General features: G+C 38.1%; 2 protein-coding genes across 3 annotated transcripts; both read right to left on the bottom strand.

The window, feature by feature from the left end:
- Window positions 1–470: 470 nt before the first annotated feature.
- LOC144653181 (uncharacterized) lies at window positions 471–10,029 on the bottom strand. 2 transcript variants are annotated; one of them, XM_078513125.1, is made up of 2 exons: window positions 9,949–10,029; window positions 471–1,616 (listed from the first exon to the last, which is right to left on the bottom strand). In XM_078513125.1, the coding sequence occupies exon 2, from the start codon at window positions 1,560–1,562 to the stop codon at window positions 672–674; it is 891 nt and encodes a 296-aa protein (XP_078369251.1). In that variant the 5' UTR covers window positions 1,563–1,616; window positions 9,949–10,029; the 3' UTR covers window positions 471–671. The 2 variants fall into 2 exon arrangements, with proteins under 2 accessions (XP_078369251.1, XP_078369250.1); XM_078513124.1 differs by lacking the exon at window positions 9,949–10,029 and adding an exon at window positions 7,602–7,694.
- Window positions 10,030–14,289: 4,260 nt separating this feature from the next.
- On the bottom strand, window positions 14,290–14,907 carry LOC144655056 (trace amine-associated receptor 13c-like). Its single transcript, XM_078515277.1, has one exon. The coding sequence runs from the start codon at window positions 14,905–14,907 to the stop codon at window positions 14,290–14,292; it is 618 nt and encodes a 205-aa protein (XP_078371403.1).
- Window positions 14,908–25,958: the final 11,051 nt, after the last annotated feature.

Genomic DNA, 25,958 nt, shown 5'->3' with positions numbered 1-25,958 from the left:
GAAATCCGTGAAAAATATCTTAACTTTTAGCGTGATTCAAAGCAGAAGACCTTACCTAAGGCTTGCGTGATTTATCAGCCACCACAAAGTCTTCTGCTTTGAATCGCGCTTTAAGACATTTCTCATAAATTTATTATTTCCGGTTGCGTTGTTTCTTACAGCGAAAACCTAAAGCAATTAAGAAGGCCTTTTTAAGTAACGCTTGGTCCTAAACAAATGTACAAATATACTCCAGGGCCGGGTTTTTTAAAGCACGATTAAGCTAATCCATGATTAGCGTAAATTTGATTTCATTTTTTTAACTTTTCAGTGATGATTTCTCTTTATATTTTCTGTCCTCCAGTTTTTACGTTGACTCATCTCAAACTCTACAAAACATAAGCACTAAAAACACTTTTATACAAGAGAAATGAACCCTAGATCAACTTTTAATACTGGGTTAGTGTTGATCGGTTTTCGAACAACCCAGCCCAGAACAGTAACCATTTATTTCAGTTTAAGAACAAACAAACAAGGCCACTATTAACCTTCTTTCAGTTCTCGTAGCTACCTTTGTTACTTAATTAGGAAAACTATGTCGAAACATTTTTTTTATGAGTCGGGTTTTTAGTCTTCTTCTCTCCTGTATGTGTTTGTTCATGTTTCTTGCAATGTGATGACCTGCTAAGCACTTATTGCAATGCTTGCACGTATACAACTTTACTCTTGGTATGTGTTCGTTCGTGCGACCTGCAGTTGCTTAATTGGTAAAAGCGCTTGTTGCAATCCTTGCACTTATACAACTTTACTCCTGTATGTGTTTGTTCATGTCTCCTGCAGCTATATGAGCTGCTGAAGCACTTGTTGCAATGCTTGCATGTATACGGCTTCTCTCCTGTATGTCTTCGTTCATGTCTTTTACAAGTTGATGAGTGGCGGAAGCATTTATCACAATACTTGCATGTGTACGGCTTTTCCCCTGTATGTGTACGTTCATGCCTCTTGCAGGATGATGAGTCGCTAAAGCACTTTTTGCAATGCTTGCATGTAAACGGCTTCACTCCTCTATGTGTTCGTTTATGGTTCTTGCAACCTAATGAGCTGATAAAGCACTTGTCGCAATGCTTGCATTTGTACGGCTTTACTCCTGTGTGTGTTTGTTCATGTTTCTGACAAACTACTAACTGGCTAAAGCACTTGTTACAATGCTTGCACGAAAACGGCTTTAATCCTGGCTTTAATCCTGTATGGGTTCGTTCGTGTATCCTGCAATGGGATAATTGGTTAAAGCACTTCCCACAATGCTTGCATGTATATGGCTTCACTCCAGTATGTGTTCGTTCATGTGCCTTGCAACTTGATGAACTGCTAAAGCATTTATCACAATGCTTGCATCTATACGGCTTCACTCCAGTATGTGTTCGTTCATGTTTCTTGCAGTATGATGGACGGCTAAAGCACTTACTGCAATGCTTGCATGTATACGGCTTCACTTTATGTGCCATATCTCCTGTTACTTCATGTGGAAGCACACTTCCTTCTTCCCTAACAGGCGTGTTGCACTCCATATCCATACGAGACATCTTGCTAAGAATGAAGTGAGATTCGCTGTGCAGATTACGTTCTTCTGCGTCTTCCTAAAGAAATGAAAATGGGGGCAATCTTGGTGCATATGTTTGTAATTTGAGTAATCAGTCTAAACTGTCATCATCATCATCATCTTCATCATGATTACTATCGCACTCATCACTAGAAAGATTGTATGAAGGGGTGTGTGTGTGTCAGGAAGGGAGAAGAGAAAGGTGAACTGGCCCAAATGGCTGAGCTGAACCTGAAACCTAAATCAGGGTAAAGTTATCTAATTAGGTCATGAAACTGTGTCAATTCACCCTCACTGCAGTGATTAATAGATGGTACTGATATCGAAGATGTAGTCAACTGAGACCCATTTGATTACTCTATTTTGCTACAACACAAATGATTATTTACGCTTGTAAAGTTCATTAACTATTCATCAGGGTGAAAACCAATCCCAGCACAGTATTCAGATCACATGTTTACAGCTGTAAACCCTAATACAAATCAAACAATAGAATTAACTTTTGATACAAACTCCTGCTCAGCTAATAAGTATTCATTAACTTTTGATACAGATCTCTACCGAATCGCCTAACAATACTTTGCATTCAAATTATTGTTTTCATTTCACAAGTAGAAAAAACTATTCACGTCCGATCTGTATGGCTGTTTACAATGGCTCGCCATTGTAAATGCCCATACAGATCTCCCGCTCATATTTTATCTACTACTTCTCAATGCCTGTGCCTATTGGTTCAGACAGAGGGCATTTCTTTCTTAATCACGAGGGCACTTTTGGATATCAAGATTGCATGATTACTTGGGTCTCATTGGCTGAGTGCGCGTCGTCTGCTCTTTGTTGGTTTTCCGCTCGAAACTCAAGCTTTGAAAAGCGTTCATCTTCGTGGATTGATATTAATGTGGTTATTTCACCAAATGTGAAAGAAAATCGGCATGCAGAAAAAGATGGCACCTTGGTGGAACAGAAAGAGGATTTTTCAATTCGAATTCGTTTGTCACAGCTCAAAAGAACTTTTAGTCTGGACGGTAGGCGTTGCCCGAAGAATAGAAATTCATGGAAGCTAGCGAGACTGAAAGATAATTTCTTCGTTTGCTTTGCTTCGCCTTATGAAAAAAAGAGGCCACCTTATCCGACCCTTATCCGCGTGGAAAGGGAGCAAATTTTGTTGGTACAGTTTTCGCTGTGGAAAGGAGAATGTAAGAAGTAATTAAAGCTGGTTGGGACACATTGTGTATCACTTTTATCGACGCAGTCTTCCACATGGAAGGAGGCCTTGCAAACAAAGCTGGTTTAGCCAGCGTTCGCGTTGTTGATTAGGCGAACGATGTTTCTTCACTAGTGAAATTCCTTCGCGTTTCTGATTGGCTAAGCTCTGAATCAGTACGATTTTTACCCGCTACGATTTTCATGAGTAAACCTCAGTAAAAAGAAATAAACTTATTATTTCCTAGGGCAAAATGTTATTTTTTCAGAATCCCAGGTTTAAAATCCAGACACTACATTATCTAGAATAATGTTTATGAGCAACTGTACTTTTAGCTCGTGTAATGATTTCTTGTAATGTTTCCCTTTGTAAGCCAAAATCATTAAGGATAAATCACGACAGTTATGGGGAAAAGGCTCACTATTGATAAAAAGTAAACAAAAAACTGCCGAGACCATGTTCTTTTAGGATCAACAATTCTACTTAAGGAGGCTCGATGTAGTTTTTTTTAGCCGAAGGGTGGTTGTTTTGAAAACTAATATTATCTAGGAAGCCAATGTTCGATTTTTGCTAAAATACACCTGATAAAGATCAAATATGACCAAATTTTAATTTTTTACCCGTCACTTAGTCACAAAGGTTACCATAGCAACGATTGACGTTTTCTTTTGTTCTCAAACAAGCTTGATTTTCTCGAAATCTAGATTGACTCTTGGTGTTTATTTTTTGCTATATTAAAGTTTAGTAGATTGAATAACTGTTGACGATATTTTAGAAAAATCTGTAAGAGCGTTTTGTAATAAATCACGAATGAAATATTCAGAAAAACCCTGTTTATAAAAAATGCACTTTGTTTTCGTATTATTTGGGCACAGTTACTCTCACTGAAATATAAATACTTACACCATCAAAGACCATTAACTAAAAGCGAAAAAGTTTTTGCTTTAATTTGTTAAAATATATCGACTTCCAATTGTTAGAAATAAAAAGAAAATACCAAAAACTTCATTCTTGATTTACTCTTAAACGCTCCTACAGATTTTCCTAAAATTTTGTGTACAGGTGGTCAATGTACTAAACTCGAACATATCAAATCAAAGGCTCTTCGAGCAACCTCATGGTAATTCGATGAATGAAGTGCCGACCTCCGCATTTTTTCTAAATAAGTGTCCAGTAACGTAAAGCAATCTCACTTTGCTTTATTTTTCCACGTGAGTTGCGTCATTGATGGCTCGTGCTCACAGGGGTCATAGCGCTATTCAGTTTTCACAACCAAAATATTTACTGGTTATTGTATTACCTTTGATCCTTTTAAGCATTAAGTAAATTTGTTTTGTGAATATGTTTACTTTTCAGTCAGCACGTATAGCGTTATTTTTGAGCAGCGGAAAAAAATTGAGAGAAAAGATACGCCCGAACACTTCGTGTATCTGCTCGACTCAAAAAGATGAATCAAAGTCTCTTCGAGATACCGACTTTTTTGCATGAAGTATGAGTCGAAGGTTTATCCTGTGCATTGTTCTTCGAACTTATCATTACAGTTGCTTTGTAGTTTAGTTTAACAATTTCCTATCTTCGCGGAGGAAATGCAGCCATATAATTTTGTCAAAAATGGCTCGTCCGCGCCGGGTATTTATACACATATTCCTCAACATTACACAAATAAACAGTGCAAATTTCACCGAGATCTGACAATTCTATACTTTAACATTGCAAGGACCTTTCGAGGCAGTCGATTACGGCAGCGAAATTAGCAAATGAAACAACAAAATATGCGTTCGACGCTTTGTTTTTGCGACGAAAAAAATACGGATATTTCCGACTACTGTCGGAGAAAACATTGCGCATATTATTGCGGCGTAAACAAATCGATACACTCTACACACTTGCTGCGTTTTGTCTGGGCTCTGCGAGGGTCGGATATCAAGACAGCTTCTTCGTGGGCTTAAGAAGGATTAAACAAAAGCCATATATACAGTGAATGCTTTCGAATTATATTTGAAGATGAAATACGAAAAAATTTTGCTGCCTTTGACTGAAATTCCACTCGAACTGCGTCGATACGATCGCATGTTGTAAAGCCGATTCATGCAACATTGCTGTCAACGAGAGGTCACGCCCCTAACGACCTAGGCTGATGACGAAATAGAATGGCGCTTGTAGCGACCAAATTTGGCCTAATTTTTAACCGCTCCTAAGCTAAAAGAAGCCCCCATCTCTTGCATTTGTTTTAACTTAAAAAATATCTTTGAAAAGAGCGAGTTTTTTGGTATGGTTTATTTTTGACGTTTGTAACTTTTTAAACGATGTAAGTGCTAGTGATTATTTATTCGTGTTTTAGTTATGCAAACCATTGCTTGTGCGACGCTTTTTATAAATCGCCTTTCAGACACACGTGCGTTGAGATAAGAAAGCTGACATGTCACTTTTTAAATTGTTATATAACGTTTGTAAATGTGACAAGTCACGTTTTTTTTCCACGAGATCGCAAGTGATCACCCACAGCTGAAAGTAATCCCTTGAGAAATTAAAACAGTCCCTTGAGAAATTAAAAAAATCCTTTGAGAGTTTACAAGAATGTGAAATTTTCCCTAACATAACTGTTATTCTCCTACTTTCGAATGTAAACAAGCAAAAAAGTCGAAAAAAACGGATGACGTGACACGAGGTGACGTGACGCGAAACAAAAACGTGCCGTGGATGTTGTGTTGACTAAAACACGTCACAAGGCGAGCGTAATAATTTTTTATAACAGTTTAAGCGCAACTATATGTAGTTCATAGCGCCAATTCCGTATTTTATCACAAAAATATTTAAGTGTAACCTTTGAATCTTTTTAGCATTAAGTAAATTTGTTTTGTGAATATGTTTACTTTTTTTTTAGCAGCGAATAAAATTTGAGAGAAAGATGCGCGTTTCTGCACGACTCAAAAAGATCAAGAACGGATGACGTGACACGAAACAAAAACGTGCATGAATGTTGTGTTCACTAAAACGCTTCTTTGAATGTTTTCTTACGTGAATGGGTCATTGAAAGCCTATGATCTGAGGCTTCGTTGAGCGAATTCTATTCCTTTTTATCACCAGAAGATAAGTGTAAGTGATCCTCTTTCGATTTGTTTTGTGAAATTCAATTTAGTTCCCTGAAAGAGAGAGACCCTGGAACGAGGTTGAAGAATAATTTGTTTCTGATTGACATGTGCTGAATGCGTTTAAAGGACCCTTCTGTCAGCACGTTTCTCGTTTAATGATGAATTAATTGCGGTTTAATATCAGAATCCAGTGAGTGATTGAGTGAGTGAGTGTTCGAGTGAGAAAATGCGGCCCATAACATAACCTCATTACCATTCGGTAAAAATGAATACCAAGATTCAATCTAGATTTTGAGAAAATCAAGCTTGTTTGAGAACAAAATAAAACGTCAATGGTTGCTATGGCAACCTTTGTGACTAAGTGACGGGTAAAAAATAAAATTTGGTCATATTTGATCATTATGGTGCATTCTGGAAAAAATGAACATTGCCTTCCTAGATAATTTTAATTTTCAAAACAACATCCCTTTTGCTAAAAAAAACCACATTGAGCCTCCTTAATGAGTAGGTTAAGTTTTGAACGTTGTATTGACTAGCCTTTTAGATCAACTATAAAATCAATTAAAATTGCTTATTAACCTTTTAAATGAACACATAAAAGTTTTAAAATCCTTGAAGAAAAAACACTATGCGGCATTTGACAAAATGTTTTTTTAAAAAAAAAATAGTAGCCGCATAGTGGGGCACCTGCATGTATGCAATGCATTCTCCACAACTCCTCTAACCTGCATACATGCAGGTCTCAAAATCCCCCCAAAAAAATGCTTATGCAACAATGAAAAAACAAGTTACCTGATCAATCAAAAATGCACACACACACAAAGGTAGAAAGTACATAGAATTTCAGGTTATTGTTCTTAAAATTGATAAATCATTCCAATTACTCGCAAATCAATTAGCGGTACTTCCACAGTTTGCAACATCTACCTTTAGCCACTTGTTGTTTAAAGATCCCCTCAAATATCCCACTTTGTTGCTAGTTTATATGAACCAATGCCTAACTGGTAAGGGCTTCACAGAGCGTCAAGTTCCCCACCCTTCTTGTTAAGGAAAGCTTTCAAGAAAATGAAGAAAGCTCCAAAGTTTACTTCTCGCTTGAAATCACTCTTTCTAGTTACCGGTATAGTTTATATATGTTTTCTATGACGGGTTTGTGGAATATATTATACAAACACATTTAGGAGTATTTCTGCTCCACCCTAAATGGGATGCTAGTCCATCGCAGGATTACCCCCCAGCATTTGTTGGTATCCATTTATACACCTGGGTGGAGAGAGGCACTAGCTGTGAGAGTAAAGTGGCTTGCCCAAGAACACAATGCAGTGCCCCAACTAGAGCTCAAACCCGGATGCTCAATCCAGAGTCCAATGCACCAAACATTAGGCCACCATGACCCAAAATCATCTGTGATGAATGAATGGAGAACAAAATCCTTTAGCTTGGGGCTGCTGACTACAGTTCTGTAAATAATCAAATGCACAACCACGCAGACCTATTTGCATCAAATTCCCTACACTAAGAAGCTAACCCCAAATCAAATGCTTGGAGTAAGCCTGGGAGGGGGGGGGGGGGGGGGGGGGGAGAATTGGGCTCTCATGTTTAAAAGTTTTCCTCCCTTGTCTCAGTATTTGGTTGCAATAATATTTATATTTTATCATAATTAATTCGGTTACCCTTTAGCCCAAACATGTCACTACCTGATTAATTTTGAAATTGTTATACTCACTAAGTCAGGGTTTTCCAACTTTGGTGAAGAACGTGATTCGAGAAAGTTGACCATAGTTAATTGACTATAAAGAGCCATGTTACTGATGCTGAATGTTAACCAAAAGCAAAATTCATTTTTATTCCACATTAGTAATACAACTCAAGCTAACAGTATATGCAAATAAGTGGCTATTCATTTTGCACATTAGCCTAAACCAGTTCTAGCTGTTGCTATTAAGTTCTTGAATTATTTTAACTTTTATTTTTTAATTCATTCAGTGATGGTAAAGCACAACTGAATATTTGTGCTTTATTTAACAATTATTCACTGAAGTGGAGGTGAAAAGTGGTAGACGTGACCTGGATTGGGGCGACAAAACTTGGGGCCACCGTGCAATAGGGGCAACATGACCTGCTACCGGCAGTGACAGTATCCCATGGGCTCTGAATAGAAATATACGGAATATCAAGCATCACCTCAATGTGCTTCACAACATGGGAAACTTGCCTGTGGTGCAACATTTTCATTGCCCAGGCCATCAAATTAAAGACATGCATGTCACTGTATTAAATTTGGCCTGGTTAATAAGATATCAGACAGAGGGAAGAGATGAGACACATTGTCAAATTTAGAACCCTCACTTCCCTTGGAATCAATCGCGAATTCTTGTTTCTGATATTGTTCTCATGCATGTGTGCACATCAAGGATTGCAAACAGGACTACATTCCAGAGGCGGCATCCGACTCTTCGGTGTTGAAGTTGCATGCTTTGTGTAAATATTTGCTTTCTTTACACAAGTCGGAAACTTAAATTCATGAAACTGCTCTCACATGCTTCAAATCGCCAAGAAGACAGCAAAAAATAAACTTAAACAATGCGAAAATATTTCTACCTCATTATATTTATTACAAATGTACAGCCCAGTGTTCCAGTTAATTTTTGAAGCAGGGGTCACAGATTTATCAACGGGTCAACCAGCCCGGTGTATTGTTAGGGAAAGGTCGGGTGAAAAGTTTCCCCTTTTTAGCGGGGGTATGCCCACTTCACTATTATGCTTCAGGTGCTATCTGTAGCATTTGGGCTAAAAAATGAAAAAAGCTAACTGAGTATTATATCTACTTAATTATAAAAAATTAACCTATCAGAGAGCTCTAAGCTCATACATATGTTTCCCCAAAGAGAAGTATGGTAAACTCACTGCATCTTTCCTAGGGAGGTCTGGGGGCTCTCCGAGTCAATTTTTTAAAAAATGAGCATTTTTTAAGACTGGTTATGAATCTCAAAATTAGGTTGTAATTAGTACATGTACTTTGGTCTCAATTTTCTTAGTCAATAGTCCACTAGAATGAAAAATTTCAAAAATTTAAAAAAAAATTTAAAATTTAGAAAAAAATTGTTTTTATAATAGAAAACTCTTTTTCCTCTATCTTTACAATGTGCTCTTCTTTGACTTTCGTGTATAGTGTAGATAAATATGAAGAAAATCTGCCGGGCATCTCGTGAGGTAATAGAACGGTGATAAATGATATTTTGCCTTGTGAAATACAAACTACACAAGATAGCGAGGAGGGAAAGAATATTGTGTGCCTGTTTTAGACCGAAGTTTAAGCTGAATAAGGAGGTTACCAGGCCGGGCGTTTCGGAAACTGGGCCGGTAAACATCTTTTCTGTCGCTCGAGCAGATGACAATAAAATGTAAAAGAGACAGCCTTGGACAAGTAAAGTTGCCTTCAGAACTATGGTGGAAGAATTTTGTGATTCTTTCTTTCCCTGAATTTATTTTTTCTATATCTTTGTCTTTGGAAACTTGCTTCCTTGCTTTTTATTGTTACTTATAAGTGAAATATTATTTTTTCCATTTCATTTTCGGGTCAGGTGCCGTCTCTATCGGGTTTTGACCCGAGACCCGTCTCTTATCTGGAACACTGCAGCCATAAAAACCAGATTTTAGGAAGCTTAAATATTTACAATAGCAATTAGTGAAGAAATTTGGATATTCATATGGGTATGCTGTGACCTCACAAACAGAGGATGTTAACAGATGTTAAGCCTGTGGTTCTACAACACAAGTATATTATTTTAAGTCAATATTCCAATCGATAAAAATTATATTTCTAATGGTTAAAATAAATATTGATAAAAGACATTAAACTTAATTTTTTTCCATGAGTAGCTACGAGAAATAAAATATAATTCACCTGTCATAACTAAGTGGTCTGTTTATGACCAAGCTATAATTTATTCGATTTATTTGGTCTGTGGTTATTTCAAGCCCTGCATTCCTGTTCTGTTAGATGTATATCGGAGATCCTGTATTTTAAAGCTAAACTACATAAAAAAAAGGATTCTAACAGACTCTCTTACCTTTCAAAAACTTTGAAAACGCTTCGACAACAAATCACCTGTACGCCGCCATTGTTGCGATTACACTGGAGCCCAGTCTCCGGAGTGCGGGAATGATAGTACCGCTGGAACGCTCGGAGGTCGTAGCGCGGGAACTCCGGAACACAGTGTAAGGATTAGCTCGATTTTCCGGAATGCAGTAGACTACGAGCAGTCCCTATTTTTTCGCAGAGTCCGAAAAAAAATTTTTTTTCGCAGAGTCCGTCGAGCATTCGCCTAAAAAATAAATGACCGCGCGAGAAATGAGGACGAGGGGGGGGGGGGGGGGCGTGACCGCGCGAAAAATGGGGACGAGTCACGTCCCCCCTCGTCCTCATTTCTCGCGCGGTCATTTATTTTTTAGGCGAATGCTCGACGGACTCTGCGAAAAAATAGGGACTGCTCGTAGTCTAGGAATGCAGGGGAGTCTCTGTCTGGTGGCAGTGCTCTTGCAAACTATTCACTCTGCTTGTATCCTGATCGATAAAGTATCAATTTTGTTGACTTTCAATACTAGATGGATCAATATTGCATCAAGCCGGAGAAGCAAGACGCCTAGATGCTTCATGTTACAGAAACCGGGTTAAACTTCGCCAGTGTGGGACAGTTTGGATTTCAGTTTTTACTCTTTTTCGATGCAATGTTGTAATTTGAGAGAAATGCCGCGAATTGCAGCGCCTGCTTCGTTGCTCGATCTCAGTGGTGGAATTCGAATTGCATTTTCTTGTATAATACAAATGTGTGTTTGAGTTTGTTGATATTGGTTTTTGACTTCTTTCATCACTATCAAGTCACTGACCTAATATGCCACGATATCATGGCCACTTTAAAGTAAAGTAGTGTTACCGTATGATAAAGTAAAAAGAGGTTTTTACCTCGTTATTTAAGTTTAGCTGGTGTTTACCGCTCGTAAAGGAGTGAAAACTTTCCCGCCAAAACTAAACTTTGTGCGCTAGCCACATTGCGCGATGTTTGCCAAAGAGCACTGAAACATTTAGACTGAAATTTTTAATGTAGTCGGAACTCTTAAATTTAACCCTCGGCTTAATTTTGATTTTGTAGATTTAGAGAATGAAACTCTGAATAGACTGTGAAACCCAAAATATAAATATAAATTTCATTCATCGCATTTTGCGCCGTTTGGTGACTCGTTCTATTCTTCTCGTGGAACACACGATAGGGCGCCTGACAGCCTCATCATCGTAACTTCCAAAAATATCAGCGGAATTTTGGTTGAATTTGGGTGCGTTTAATATCTAATCGTACCTTTTTGGTACGCTTCGGCTGCATATCAGGCTCCTTTGGTCTCGCCATGGGAATTTTGGCTAGACTGCGTCTCGCCAAAATTCGAACCATGGCTCGACCAAACTCGCCTGATATACCGCCGAAGCGTACCAAAAAGTCACGATTAGGTATAAAAACTGTGAATTGAAATAACAATATAAAAGATCAATTGAGGCCTAAAACTACTTTTAGAATTAAAGGATAAAAACAAGCATTCACCGATCCGCGGTATCATCAGGGATAGAAAATTTTAAATTATTCCGCGTAGGCCTATATATAAACGTAAAGTGTGTGAAAAGCATGAGAAGGCGGGAAGTATGTAAAATGAAAAGGAATAATAAGGTCCAAAATGAATAAGAAACAAATGAAATGAACATTCCAAGATTCCAACATTTACACATTTATTTGTCTTGCTAAGAAAGACTTCACTTGATTAGTAAATTTAACAAATATGAATATTTCCCAAGATTCCAACATAGTGACAATACTAAAGGATACCTGTCTCGATAACAAAACACTTCGGTGTTTCTAAACGTTTTCTTAAAATTAATGTTAGTTTCAGTTTCCGTTTAGGTGGCTTCCTGTTGCTGCTCTTGCTCCTGCCGCTGCTCCTGCTTCTCCACCCACTCCTGCGTTTACTCCTTCTCCTCTAGCCTCCCGTCCTGCTTCTCATCCCTCTCCTCCTCTTCCTATTCGTACCCGTGCTCCTCCATCTTGCTCCTGTGTCTGTTCCTCCTCCTTGGTCCTTGCTTCCTTCAAGACTTTTTAAAACTCCTTACAAGTTTTTATGGCGTTTCTCGTCTTTGCTGAAGACCCTTGAATTTCGCTTTCCCTCTCAAAGCAATAAGCGTTAACAACTCGTTTCTTTTCTTCTGGATCCTCAGTCGTGCCCATTTTGGTAATTCCCAGTAGATCTGTTTTCGATCTAAATTCCCTGGATTCCTTTTCCACATCATATGTCTTGGATACTTCATCACATTCTTCTTCAGGCTCCTCATATTTTCGCTGGGATGAACTCCGCACTTGAAGATTCGACGCACAAGCTTCATCACTTTGTTCCTTCTCCTCTTCGTTTTCGCTACAGTCACCAGCTTTATGATGAAAGCAGGGACTAGGTTCAGGGCTTGTAGTGAGCAAAATCACCACCCCATCCATTTGTCCGCCAAAATACTTTTGCCCTGTTTCATTGCCATCAACTTGAAACTGATAACCGCCTTCAGCTTTTTCACTATCCTTCTTTTTTGCCATGGACTTGACATTTCCTTTAACTTCATTTTCATGATCAGTAGCCAGGTCGCGGCAGTTTTGCTTCTCTTTAAATTCGCTTGATCCAAGAGGATCTTTGAGAAATTGCTTGAAAGCCGAACGAAAACGGTTGGTTCGCAGATAGTAGACAACCGGGTTCACGGCGCTTGAGATGCAAATACTGTACCAGGCGATAAATCCAAACCAGGAATCTGCCTGGCTTTCTTTCTGTAGACCCATCACAGCATATACGATGCCAGGAACATAACAGAGGAAGTACGCAACTATTGTGATGGCGATGGTTTTGGTGGCTTTGATGTCGCTTTGTAGTCGAGTATCGGCTTGGAGGGGAGCTAAGTTCATCTCTGTTCTCTATACCAAAAAAAGAAGAAATTTTTGTTCGTGGATGGATTCCAAAGTAAAATTATATCGCAGTATCAAACACTAAAACGTTTAATGAGGTACATTTATTTTATAATGTCACAACGTTTATTCGAGGTTTAAAATAATAATAATAATAATAATAAATGTTGTTTATAGTGGTCATGCACTAAGCTTCATATCTCTACGAGATAGCTAGTTTACAGGCATGCCACTGAAATAGAGGAAACAAATATTTTAAATGAACATAACAAGGTTAAAAATCCCAATTGGCAGGAGGCAGACCAGTTGGCTATATACAAAGCGTGACCGAGGATTTGAACACGGGACGACCGAGAAACAAATCCAGCTAGTGGCAAGGACAGGTCTTGAACCGGGGACCTCCGGATTACAACAACAGCGCCCTTAACCACTCGGCCATGCTTGCCTCCTTTTTCAGGTTTAAGATGAGCAATATCTATAAGCCGTAATAAACCATCATATGGAGCGTTCACTCACGTGACCAGCGGCCATTTTGGTTTACTGAAGCAAAAGATAATTTTTGTATAAAAATTGAGTTTAATTCTTGGACTGAATGGTTTGGTAGAATAATATGGCCGCCGTTCCTTTGTTTTGGAACACCAATATTGCTACCGTGACATCATATGAAAACGCTCTGTTAGAAGAATTTGCCATTAGGGACGGACCATTATTTTTATGAAGGGGGATCATTCTTTTTCAAGACAAACATTTTTCTCTGTGCCGTTGGCTGTACAATCAATTGTTTTAAAGGCTGCAACTTCCTGTAGATATGTTTTTTCGCGTTCAGCCAGTGGTAGGTTGGCGTACCTACTTTTTTCTTTTTGGTGACACTCTCCCGTAATGGCTTGACTTTTTTAAAAGACGATTTTTGTGCGAGCTACTTGAGCTGAAAAAAATATTTTATTCTGCTGCCCAATATGTTATTTATTTTTTCCTACTTTATTTGTTTTTAAAAGAAACCTAGATAGATGTGTCCAAAATCTTTGTTTGCATTTGTATATACGCGCGTCATTTCAATGTTGTTTGTTATTTAATTCGGAAAAAATAGCCTCGCTTAAATGAACCGTACTCACAGGAGGGTTTAGCTTATTTAATTTATACATTGAAGAGATTCAATAAAAAAACGAAGTAGTAAATATAGCATAAATGTAAAATCATTGACAAAACTAAACACTTTTAAATCGATTGAAACAGTGGATTGAAAATATTTTATATGCTCGGGTTGAAGTGTTCTCTAGCCCACTTCGAGTTGCATCAATCAGCTGAGGTATATATAATCCATCACAAAAAAGTATAAAAGTAAAGTTGATCTAAAAAATTTTAAAACCGATAGATTACGAAACTGCAAAATGTCTTAAGGTTAAGGAAAATTACCAAAAACATATAGAACTATTAAAATACCTCTTTTTTCTTCCTTTTTATTGACCGAGTCGTAAGGAAACTCACAACTGCACCACAGATAATAAGGAACCCCATGAACGACGCGACAAAGTGCTTCCCCTGCTTGTAGATCTCCGCTCTGTATTCAATGACATGAGCATCACCAAGATCGATATCGAGTAGCGGGATTGAGAACAACGTCACCAAGACAACACTGACGAACCAGATCAGGAAGACACAGACCAGAGCTTTCTTGATCGTCTTCCAGGCGAGATACTTCAGGTCAAAAGAAATGGCCAGGTACATATTTGTCATCATGGCGAGCATCGATGCAAGGTTGAGTATCAAGAAGAGTCTATCAAAGATGGTGGTCATGATTGCCAAAACTTTACCTTTGAACCAACTGGCTTCTACGACAGTGTAAATTAAATACGGCGGCATGTTAACGACAGCATTGAGCAGATCCACCAGGGCGAGATTGGCGACGAGAATGTTTGGAACTGTTCGCAACGATTTAAACCGAGCAATGACAGCGACAACAACACCATTACCCAGCACAGAAGATGAAGTCAGAATGATTGTTAACACGATCATCACAACCTTGGTGAAAAGTTGTTTGGGTGGATGCATGTCAATGCGGTAAAAGAAATCGTACTACTTTGTCTATGATCGCGAACACCAGTAAATGCTCACAAGATATATTCACGGACGCAAATTGCGATCCGAAGTAAACAAAACCTATTTTATCATTGACGTTCATGTAAAACAATGAGAAAAAGAACATCGCCGTTTAATGTCCCTTCTTTTTTGTTTTTATTTCTGGGCACCTGGCTATGGGATTAAGTCAATCTACATGAACACATTACAAATGACATTGTGCTTGAAAAAAATTTTCTTTTAATATCCTGGAAAAGCAATAAAATGGTAGAAAACAAAAAATTCGTATATGTTAAGTTTTTGTACAAAAAAAAAAAAAAACGAAATGGGGCAAGACTCATCGACCGTTCTTGCAGTATGTGCTTTATATCTGGTAAACGTCGTCATCTTTTATTTTATTTTTCCTTTTAGTATAAACTAGAACTTCAGTTGTATACCGTTGTAGGCGCGCTCTTATTGACTACTCAAACTCTGGATATCCTTCGCTATTCACCTCCGAGCAACTCGCAAGCGAAACTTGTTATCTTTGACAGAAATAAATGAGTTAAAATCGTCCTTTTTCGGTTATTTTATTTCACTATTTTAGTTTATACTTAAAAATATTCACCTCAGTGTCGGGTGCCAGTGGAAAAAAATATCCACCACTAGCCACCTGCACTTCGGTGAATAGTTAATTGGTATACACCAAACCAGTGAAAAGCGCTTGTTGCGCGCTCCGGATGGCTACGCAAACTCCGGATATCCTTCGCCTTTTACCTCGTGTAAAACAAAATCGCCACTCGCTTCGCGTAGGAGTCAAAAGCATAATTTCCCATAAACGAGGACGCTTTACCTCTATGATTTGTTAGACATATGGCCGTTCATGACAAGCTTTTTTAAAAGTGTCACTGATTAAAATCGTCAAAAATGCGTTACTGATAGGTTTGTTTAGAATCACGAAATTACATAATAACAGTAGGTAGACCGTGTGGCGATACTATATTAGTTTTGAAAATTTCGAACAGTTAAGTTCTTGACGGAATTCTAACTGAACGCTACCCGGTCTAAATAACATCAATTTAAGTATATTTCATACCTTTTTTCTGAATACAACAGTATATTTTAAAGCCAATAAATCGTTGCATATAATAGTTTAATCTTGGCAACGATGCAGTGGTGTCATCACCATCGAAAAAATGTTGTTGTTTCTGAATCCCCTGTCGCTGCTTCTGTATCCAATAAATCTGATAGGAGTACCATCAAGAGCGCTTCATCTGACTGATTTAAATTTTTTTCATTGGAATTTACGATTATCCGCGAAATCTTGCTCAAGGCTTAGTTTCTAGCGTTTACAAGTTAGTATAAAACGTTTCAACTCTTAAGAATGGGCCAAACGAGGATGAGAGTTTATGAGAGTTGACTCTCGTGAGCGTTCTTGTCAACTATCATCAAGTCGTGCCAAACGAAAACGAGAGTCTGTCAAACTGTCATCGACTCTCGTGAAAATTTGAGCACGTTCAAAGACGATGAGAGCGGATGAGAGTCGATGAGAGTGCATGAGAGTTCCATGCCAAACGAGAGTGAGAGTTTAAACTCTCATCAACTCTCATCCTCGTTTGGCCCTGGCTTTATGTTAAAAAACATCGTACTTATTTGAATGACTGACACTCGTTCTATGTTAATGTTAAAACTAGTTCATGTTAACTAGGATTTTGAATGAATCTTAAGCTAATGCCCTCGATGTTGAAATCTAGGAAAATCTTAGCAGGAGAAAGCACGTCAAAAGGCAAACTACTTATTCAATGTGACTGAAATTGCAAGCTACTTTATAAAAATGCGCCTTGAACCGTAGGTTTCATCCAAACTGCTCAGTCTCAGACCGTTTGACGGGTTGAAGAAAGTGTTAAACACGAGTGCGTAGAAAAAATGTTTATTTCTTCTGATTTACAATACGAATTTATTTTGCTGAAAAAAGAAATTACAGGAGCCTGAAAATTTCGACATCTTCACTTCGTTTTACAAAAGTCTCTACTTGGAAAGAGTCAGCTGCTAAGGGTTAAAATGTTATGAGCTTGTATCATTCGAGGTTCTTAATAACCAACTATGGAATTGTTTGTAACCAGAGTAAATCATGTTAGCAAAGAAATAAAACCGGGATCAAATAATGAGTGCTTTTTTGTCCTAGCTGTCAATGCTTTCTCGCGAAACCAGGACTCGATTCCGGATCTTTCGTGATTCCAGTCCAAATAATTCTAATGACCTGGTCCCTCTGGAAAGGATCGAACACGATTTTGTTGAGCCTATTTGTATTCATCTTTTTCTTAAAAAAGAGTAGTGAAAGGCTTAATGAGCGGACTGGGAGCGACTTCACCTTTTGCTGTAGCAATTATTGTCACAGTTCCAAACGGTTTAAGGTCATTCTCCAGTATTGCTTTGCGCATAATATCACGCGTGATTAGCGCGCGCGCATTAAAAATGGCGGCTTTTTGTGTCTAGTGCGAAGCGCAGACACAATGCTATAACGCTAAAAATTTGGGTAAGTGCTTCATATACGGCAAATTATGACGTCATACTAACCAAGTTACACTGAGGTTTTACACACGTGTCAGCGTACACGAAGTATTTTGCGATATTCTTCTCTGGGTAATAGTACAATACAATAACAAGCTTTATTTGCATGACTATAAGTAAATACAGTATTGCAAAAACGTACAACTAAACTAAAGCAAAACTTATAACAATAATAATCATGTAATAGGAATGAAAAAAGAAATTATGTATGTGTAACATTACTTTCATTCGATAGAAGATTATTTCGTAAAGATAAGCATCTCACAATGAACTTCATAAGTTGAGTATTTAAATAATAATTATCAGAATTCATTAATTTTTTGGTGGCTTGCATAGGAGGTAATAGTAATCGATAATTACTCGTTATTGCCTCCTAACCCGAAGTAAACAACCGATGACAACGTAGGACAAACGGAACAAGTCTAATTTGAGATAATTAAGACATTATCTACGTCAACAAACGTCAACACAATGTGCTCTCGTGCTGTCTGTTAACTTGCACGCGCTCAATTGAAGGTATTTCTTAGCATCTACCCATGGGCAAATAGTAGATGCTTAATCAATGTGCTACAAAACATTATGCTACGTGTAATCCAGATAGCCTTCCTAGATCACTATGCACCTATTTATTATTTCTACCCGTATTTCTCTGCTACACTATTGAAGCTTCGTATTTTGACCCTTTCTCTACACGTCTAGCCTCTTCCAACAAAATCCTAGTTAATGCGCTACCGTGACCGAGCAATACAAAGCTCAATAAAGCTCAGCACTAGACACATGTACGCAGTGCGGAGCTATTTTTTCTTTACGGCTGGACCTCGCCAGACAGGTAAATCATCATTTTCTCGAAAACGAGAACGGTGACCTTTCATTTTTTTTCTGCTGTTTTGAATTGAGTAGTAACTTTCTTAAACATTTTTATAAGGATCTACTGGGTATAAACAAGGTGCTGTTACTCCTGGACGAGCATTGGCACCCCCCCCCACTCCCATGTTAATTTCAAAATTTAAGTTCCTATAACATAAAAAATCAACAGGCAAAGTTTGATAAAAAATCTCAGTACAGGTTCTTTTTCAGTGGAATAACCTTAACATACAAACGAAACAACTCGATCATTCTGCATTGTTTTCCGATGCATTGACCCTTCTGCCACGTTCATATGCCTTCTTATGTCTTATTTATGTATTATCACAGGGTCAAACCCGAAAGACGCCCTTAATGCCACAGCTGTTTCAAAAGTTATTGGTGCATTTATAAATACTCCAGCAGAGACAATATAAGGAAAGAAACAGAGAGAAAACAACAAAAGAATATACAACATGGAAGCCACAGATTTCTTGTACTTCGCCAGGTCTATTGCTTGTCGGCCAAAATTTTGGGATGTTTTGTTTGCTTGAACTTGCTGTTGGTGATGACGAATAATCCGGTAAACTTTGAAATAGGCGAATGAATGACGTAGTAAGACAGCAAGAAAAAAACAGTGCCATAGTCATAATGTAAATATATCTTGCATACGTTTCATCTTCTTCCTTGAAAACGCGAAAAACAACTGCGGGCGTGAGAATCAGAAGCAATATGATTACAGCGAAACAGCAACGACGCGATGTAACCAAGGATCGTCGGGACATGTGCAGCCATCGTTCAACGGACATGACTGTTATAAGGAGAACCGTGATCGAAAGTAAGTAGATGGCACTGCTATCGCCGATTACGTCTATTGTAACGTACTCAACCCTAGGACGGCTTCCTACGTTCATCAAAATGGCTGCAGCAGTAAATGGCTGAGCGAAAAGCCCTGTACATAGATCAGTAAACGCTAATCCACTCAAAAGAATTTGGAATGGTGTTCTTGCAAAAGTCTTCCGCCAAATTGCCGCCAAAATCAGCGCATTTCCAGTTACTGCTATCAATGATAAAACAGCGATAACCGTAGCATTTGCAAATTCGGAAGTTAACCACGTTGTACTTCTAGACAAATCTGCGACGGCAGAATTGCGTGAAGGAGAGGATGTCGTGTTACTGAACATGTCTATCTCTCACTGATTAACTGTGCGTTTTATTGCAGTTGTTAGAACTTATTTCAATGTCAATCGTTTCACCTGCTTACTATTTCCAACTGCTTTGTTATTATTTTCGGTCCAGTTATTTTTTTTTGGAGGCATCCCCGACAGACCCGTTAGAGAGTTCAAAAACTAAAAACTAAAAACTAAAGCGCGTGCGAAAGTGGGGTATAAGCGCTCGCGGGATGACGTTACATTGATTTTTGCATCCACTGCGTAACGTAGTGTTAACTAAAAAGCCAATGCGGGGGTGAATCTCTCTAACCACACGTTTCAAACTGCGGGACCAGTTTATTATTTTTTCCTTGAAATATTTGTTAAAGTTGTTAAAAAATTTGTTGAAAAATTTGTGTGGTATATTTTGAGAGTTCATTTTGACGCGAAAACTTTAGATAAATTACTTTTATAATAAACCTGCACTATTCATACAATCTGCGTCACCGACTGATGCTTATCTCAGTTTCACTGCCAAACCAAAAAGTCACTTCCCCCGTAAAGACGAAAAATATTACTTTACTCATTTTACCGCAACGCACAATTTGGTAACAACAACGGAAATTACAAAAAAAGGAAATACGGTCGTCTAAACATGATATAAAAACTGTCAATGCAAATTTTTAGTACTCTCCGCCATGACCATTCACTGATTTCCTGTTTTCTTCATTTCAAATGTCAGTTCGTAACCCGTTTTAAAAGAAAGCGGCATTGAATAAAACAGTCCCCAATTTAATTTTAAAGTGCTCAATAAGATATCAAACAGACCTCCCTTATTTGATTTTAATTAATCTACTTTGTACATATTGATTATCACATAAAAGATGCATCCAATTAAAATGTAAACTGGGCCTAAAATACTAACAAAGTAATAAGAAACAGTAAGCAGGTGAAATAATTGACATTGAAAAAGGCTCTAACAACTGGAATAAAACAACTTTTTCATTACGTTGTAAAGACATACCCTGTTAAGAGCTAGGCATGTTCAGAAACACTTCGTCCTCTCCTTCAAAAAATTCCGCCATCGCAGCTTGGACTAAAAGTAAAGCATGGATAACTTGAACCAGTATTGCGATCGGTATTGGACATTTATGAATTAAAACTGTTGTTAAGCCGATCTGGTTTTTTGTATACAAAAAACCAGATCGGCTTAACAACAGTTTTAATTCATACATGGATAACTTTTAAAGTTGCAATTGCCACGGTTATCGCTGTTTTACCGCCGATAGCAGTAACTGGAAATGCGCTGATTTTGGCGGTAATTTGGAAGAAGAAGTTTGTGAGAACACCATTCCATATTCTTCTGAGTGGGTTGGCGTTCACCGATTTGTGTACCGGGCTCATCGCTCAGCCTTTCTATGCCGCAGACACTTTGTTGTTTGAAGCAACCCGTCTTTTGGTAGAGAACGTTACAATAGACGCAATCGGCGGATGCACTACCATTTACTTCGTTTCGATCACTGTTCTTCTTATAACACTCATGTCCATTGAACGATAGCTGCACATGTCTCGACGTTCCTTGGCTGCATCGCGTCGTTGCTGTTTCCTTGCTATCATACTGTTACTGATTCCCATCCCTGCAGTTATTTTCCGCGTTTTAGTAAATGAAAATGAAACTTATGAAAAACATATTTATATAACGACTATGACACTGATGTTCATTTGCTATCTTACCACGTCATTCGCCTATTTCAAAGTTTACCGAATTATTCGTCAGCACCAACAGCAAGTCTAAGCAAACGAAACATCCCAGAATATTGGCCGACAGGCAATAGAACTGGCGAAATACAAGAAATCCGTGGCTTCCATGTTGTATATTTTATTGCTATCTTCTCTCTGTTTTGTACCTTATATTGTCTCTGCTGGAGTGTTTATAAGTGCACCAATAACTTTTAAAACAGCTGTGGCCTTAAGGCTGTCTTTCCTGCTTTTACTTTTGTCTTCTTCGCTCAATCCAGGTCTATAGGTTTGGAGAATGAATGACAATCGTAATGGTGTGAAACAGTTTTTCTGCATAGATAGCTAAAGAAAATGATTTTAACTGAATGACGGACCCTTATCTCATAAAGATCGACCCCGGGGTTTTTTAACCAATTCCCTTTCACCAAACTAAAAATTGCTTCATACATATGTGGCTCGTATTTATAAATAAACTTCTATTTGTTGAATAAGTGCGAATATATTAGAAAGTGAGTATGTTGTTCCGTCTGTTTATTGATGTCAAACTTTGCCAGACCGGTTCAAGGCTATTTTCAATAACTGTACAGTTTTTTTTAATTTTCTCATTAAGGTTGCATATTGATTGCAAAAAAAGTTTCTATCGAAATGATGCAGTTACCGCTCCGACAGCTCCGAGGTCCTAAATAAATCAGTTGTTGTCAGTGTTTTTACTGATAAAAGGAAAATCTAAATAAATCTAAATTAAGCTATGAATGAAGTACCGTATTTTCTCAATTAAACGCCCCCGGCATTTATTTCAAACTTGGCTTCGTGGATCCGGCGTTTATTTGAATGGTGTAGTTTATTCGAGCAAAATTTGTATTAAGAAAGGGCTTTTAATCATTCTTTGTGACATGAATGCCTGTTGCCATTATACCTGAAGCATGTTACACCTCGAAACAATGTCTGAACGACTTATTTACCATTCCACCTTGGAGACCCGGCGTTTAATCGAGAAAATACGGTAACATTCAAAAGAAAAAAATGAGCTAGTTGTTTGTGGCACGTTTTAAATATACTGCAAATGCAGTGTGAATTGTTAGGGATTTTAGCAGGAACAATAGCTACATCATGCTCAGGTGTACTCTAATTAACACAACACTGAGTTGGCACAAGTCAATGACAAATCGATTCAATATATTTTTTTTGCCTGTAGTGCAGGTGTCTTTAGTTGGCGACGCTTGAATTCAAAAGCCCTCGAAACCCTTGAAGGAGTAATCAGTGCTCGCTCGTCCAAAATACGCCTGCGTTGCAGGCGTATTTTGTGTCCTCGTATTTCGTATAGGCTTTTTCAGATCATTAAACTGTATTTATTTTCGTTTTCGACATACAACACATGTACAAAGCCTTGTATTACTTCTTACAACTGCAAATTGATGTTCTCGATCGCGTCTTTTGCTGGTTGCGTGCTAGTATTAAATATTTATTTTCTCTCTAGAAATCTTTAACAGGCTTTCCTGTCGAGATAGCGATCAGTTTTTCCTATTTTTTGTTGTTATATGCTATCGTATTATCTTCTCATCGTATCCCTTTACTTTCTTACATGTTCCTTTAACAATACTGCAGTAGTGAATCGAATTTGAACGAGCACTTTCAGGACCCGTGGAAACATAATTGCAGGAAAGAAATATTTCCCCTTATATTAACAAAAAAAATCATTTTTGCGATGAGGAACAGTTGTTTTAAACGATATGTTTCTGCAACTAGCACTAAAAATTAAAGCGATTTTGAATGGGGCACGGCAATAAGGGCAGGAAAATGTTATGAAAAGATATGGCTCTTAATGTTGTTTTAAAGTGTTTGGCTTTGATATTCAGTACGTTTTCATTAGATAAGATGATAGGTTATCATATGATATTTACCTTAAGGGACAGAACAAAAATTATTAAACATTAGAGAAAATGTATTTATGATAACAATTCTCGGTTATACTGTTTACAATCAGAGCCCCATTTTATTAACAGAGTTAGCACTTGCCCTCTCAGAGAAAAAAATAATAGAAAGAGTCTGTAAACGTTTTGGTACAATTTTGTCACCATTATGTGACTGTTTTAAGTTAGTTCATTAATGCAAAATTCAGGCTATTAAAACCAAAATGGGAGAAAAAACGACCGCACAATAGATCAATATCGATTTACATCTTGTTTTTCAGCCAGTAAAGTTGTCGACGTCACTATTTGGTTTATCAGGCGGAAGACTTGAGAGCTCTTTGTTTACAGTCCATCAACAGGGCGGATAAAATAATCTTGTTCTGTACCTTGATGTAGGTAAATTTGCATATCATGTCAAAACTGTGGTTCGTCTTCTCTGAGGTTAACTTAGCAAAACGGATAGCGTAACGGACGTTCATAAAGAAAAATACGCTCAATCATGTTTAGTAACACTTCTTCTCGACAACAATGGTTTCCCGTAGCTTGGATGATGGCAAAAATGAATCTTTCTTTTACATACTTACTTTTATGACTAATGTATTAGTCGCCGTTTTGTCACCGGTGGCAGTTGTGGGAAATGCGCTGATTTTGGCGGCGATTTGGAAGAGAACTTTTGAACGAACACCATTCCATATTCTTCTAAGTGGATTAGCAATCACAGACTTGTGTACAGGGCTCATCGCCCAGCCTTTTGTTGCTGCAGCCAATTTTATTTACATAAAACAACCTCGCCTTGTTTGCAGCAGGCCAACGTTTCTTCTCGCCATAAGGGGAATTGCTAATGGGAGTGCAACCTACTTCATTTCCATGACAGTTCTCTTTATAACACTCATATCCATTGAACGATGGCTGCACATGTCACGGCGATCCCTGGTTACATCACATCGTGGGTATCTTACGGTAACTATGGTTTTGCTTGTACCATTTCCCTTGGTTGTTTTGCGATGTTTTGTCGTCGACTTTAAGGAAACCTATGAACGTGAGGTCTATATCGCGGTTATGACTATGGTTCTATTCTGCTTTGTCATCACGGCATTTGCTTATTTTAGCGTTTACCGGATCATTCGTCATCATCAACACCAAGTCCGAGGAAACGAAGCATCTCAGAATTTTGGTCAACCGGCCATAGACTTGGTTAAATACAAGAAATCCGTCGTGTCCATTCTTTACATTTTATTGCTATTTTCTGTCTGTTTCTTGCCTTTTGTTATCTCTACTGTGGTGTATCTTCATCTGGGAGAGCGCATAGAATTAGTTGTGGCCTTTAGTGTGTCCTTGTTGTTGTTGTTTTTGTCATCTTCACTCAACCCTTGCTTATACGTCTGGAGAATGAATGAGATTCGTAATGGCGTTAAACATTTATTCTGAGGATGTCACTTAGTATACTTTGATCTTGGTTGATTGCATTCAGTCCACTTACATGGCCCATGACGTTTTTAACGATTGGAAGACCACTGTACAAATGTTTTTTTAATGTAAATCTTTTCAATGGCCTTCATTTGAATGGTAACACGACATGGTTTTAGCCACAGAAAAAAGAAACAAACAACAACAATAACAAAAAAAGAACCAGAGTGACATGGTCTCATCTATAAAAACGTTTGAATCACTTTTTAACTGAATTGAGTTTTGACTGTGTGAATGAAAGAATCATTTCTCAGACGTACAAGAAAATTCATACTGCGACGGTGGTTCAATGGGGGGGGGGGGGGGGGATAGAGCCCCCCTCAGGTTTTCGTTCTTTTAATGCCTAGTGGAATTAATTTGTACTGAGTAGAAAGCCCCAAGTAACTCTACAAGATAACATAATAATATTTTCGTTGGCAGTGACGTCATATGACGTCATTAGAGCCGCCATCTTTGAATTCACCATTTTTTCTGAAAAATCATGCCAAAATGCATATGGAAAATCTGGAGAAAATAAAGAAAAATGTAAAAAACTATTTGTATGGCGTTACCATGGCAACCATGAATGCGCGGTTGACATATCAAAATTTCCGCAAGGGATGAATATAAAGATACTGATAATTTCAGAATTACAGAGTAAATCCTCTTTTCTAACTTTTGAAACACCTCTCGGGGGTTGGCATCCACACCCACCCCCTCCCCCCCCCCACCCTTGTACTACCGGATCGAATATTATCAAAATAAACGAACAAAATGCACTGGGCCGCGAACAAAATGCTGCTAGTGTAGACATTTCGAATTTGAGACCTTATCTGGTGTCACTACCACGAGCAGAGGGCGCACAAGGATTGTAACAGCTGACTCGCGTTGGCTGTACATTCTGTTCTCTGTGGCATTATACTGTACTGACGAGGACTATAGAGTCCGAAACAGCTGTCTACAGTTATGCATTCTTGACTCTCGGATTGGTCTCTATCATGTCTCTGCCGCACTAAGTTTCTACGCAGTTCCATAGGCCATGCAGTTTCACGTTTCATGATTATCAAAATATAGCATTTATATTTTCTTCATAGAAGATTCCCGATTTTTGCCAGCTGTTTTAACCCTAGGACGTAGATGCCACCCCCCCCCCCATAAGGTTTTTTCGAAATTTTGAAAAGAGGATTTACTCTACAATGTTGAAACTTTTAGTAGCTGTTCATTCATCTCTTGCGGAAATTTTGATATGTCAACCATGTGTCCATGATATTTGACGTTGCCTTGGTAACGTCATAATTACAGGCAGGTCTAACGAAAAATCGTGGCTTAACATTTTCCTTAATTTTTTCCAGTTTTTTGAGACATGATTGTAAGATTTGTTTAT

Source organism: Oculina patagonica, chromosome 5, assembly GCF_052425735.1.
Source record: "Oculina patagonica isolate OP01 chromosome 5, crgOcupat, whole genome shotgun sequence".
NCBI classification, from domain to species: domain Eukaryota; kingdom Metazoa; phylum Cnidaria; class Anthozoa; order Scleractinia; family Oculinidae; genus Oculina; species Oculina patagonica.
Note: the sequence above shows the minus strand (reverse complement) of the source record. Positions and strands in the feature narration are given on the sequence as shown.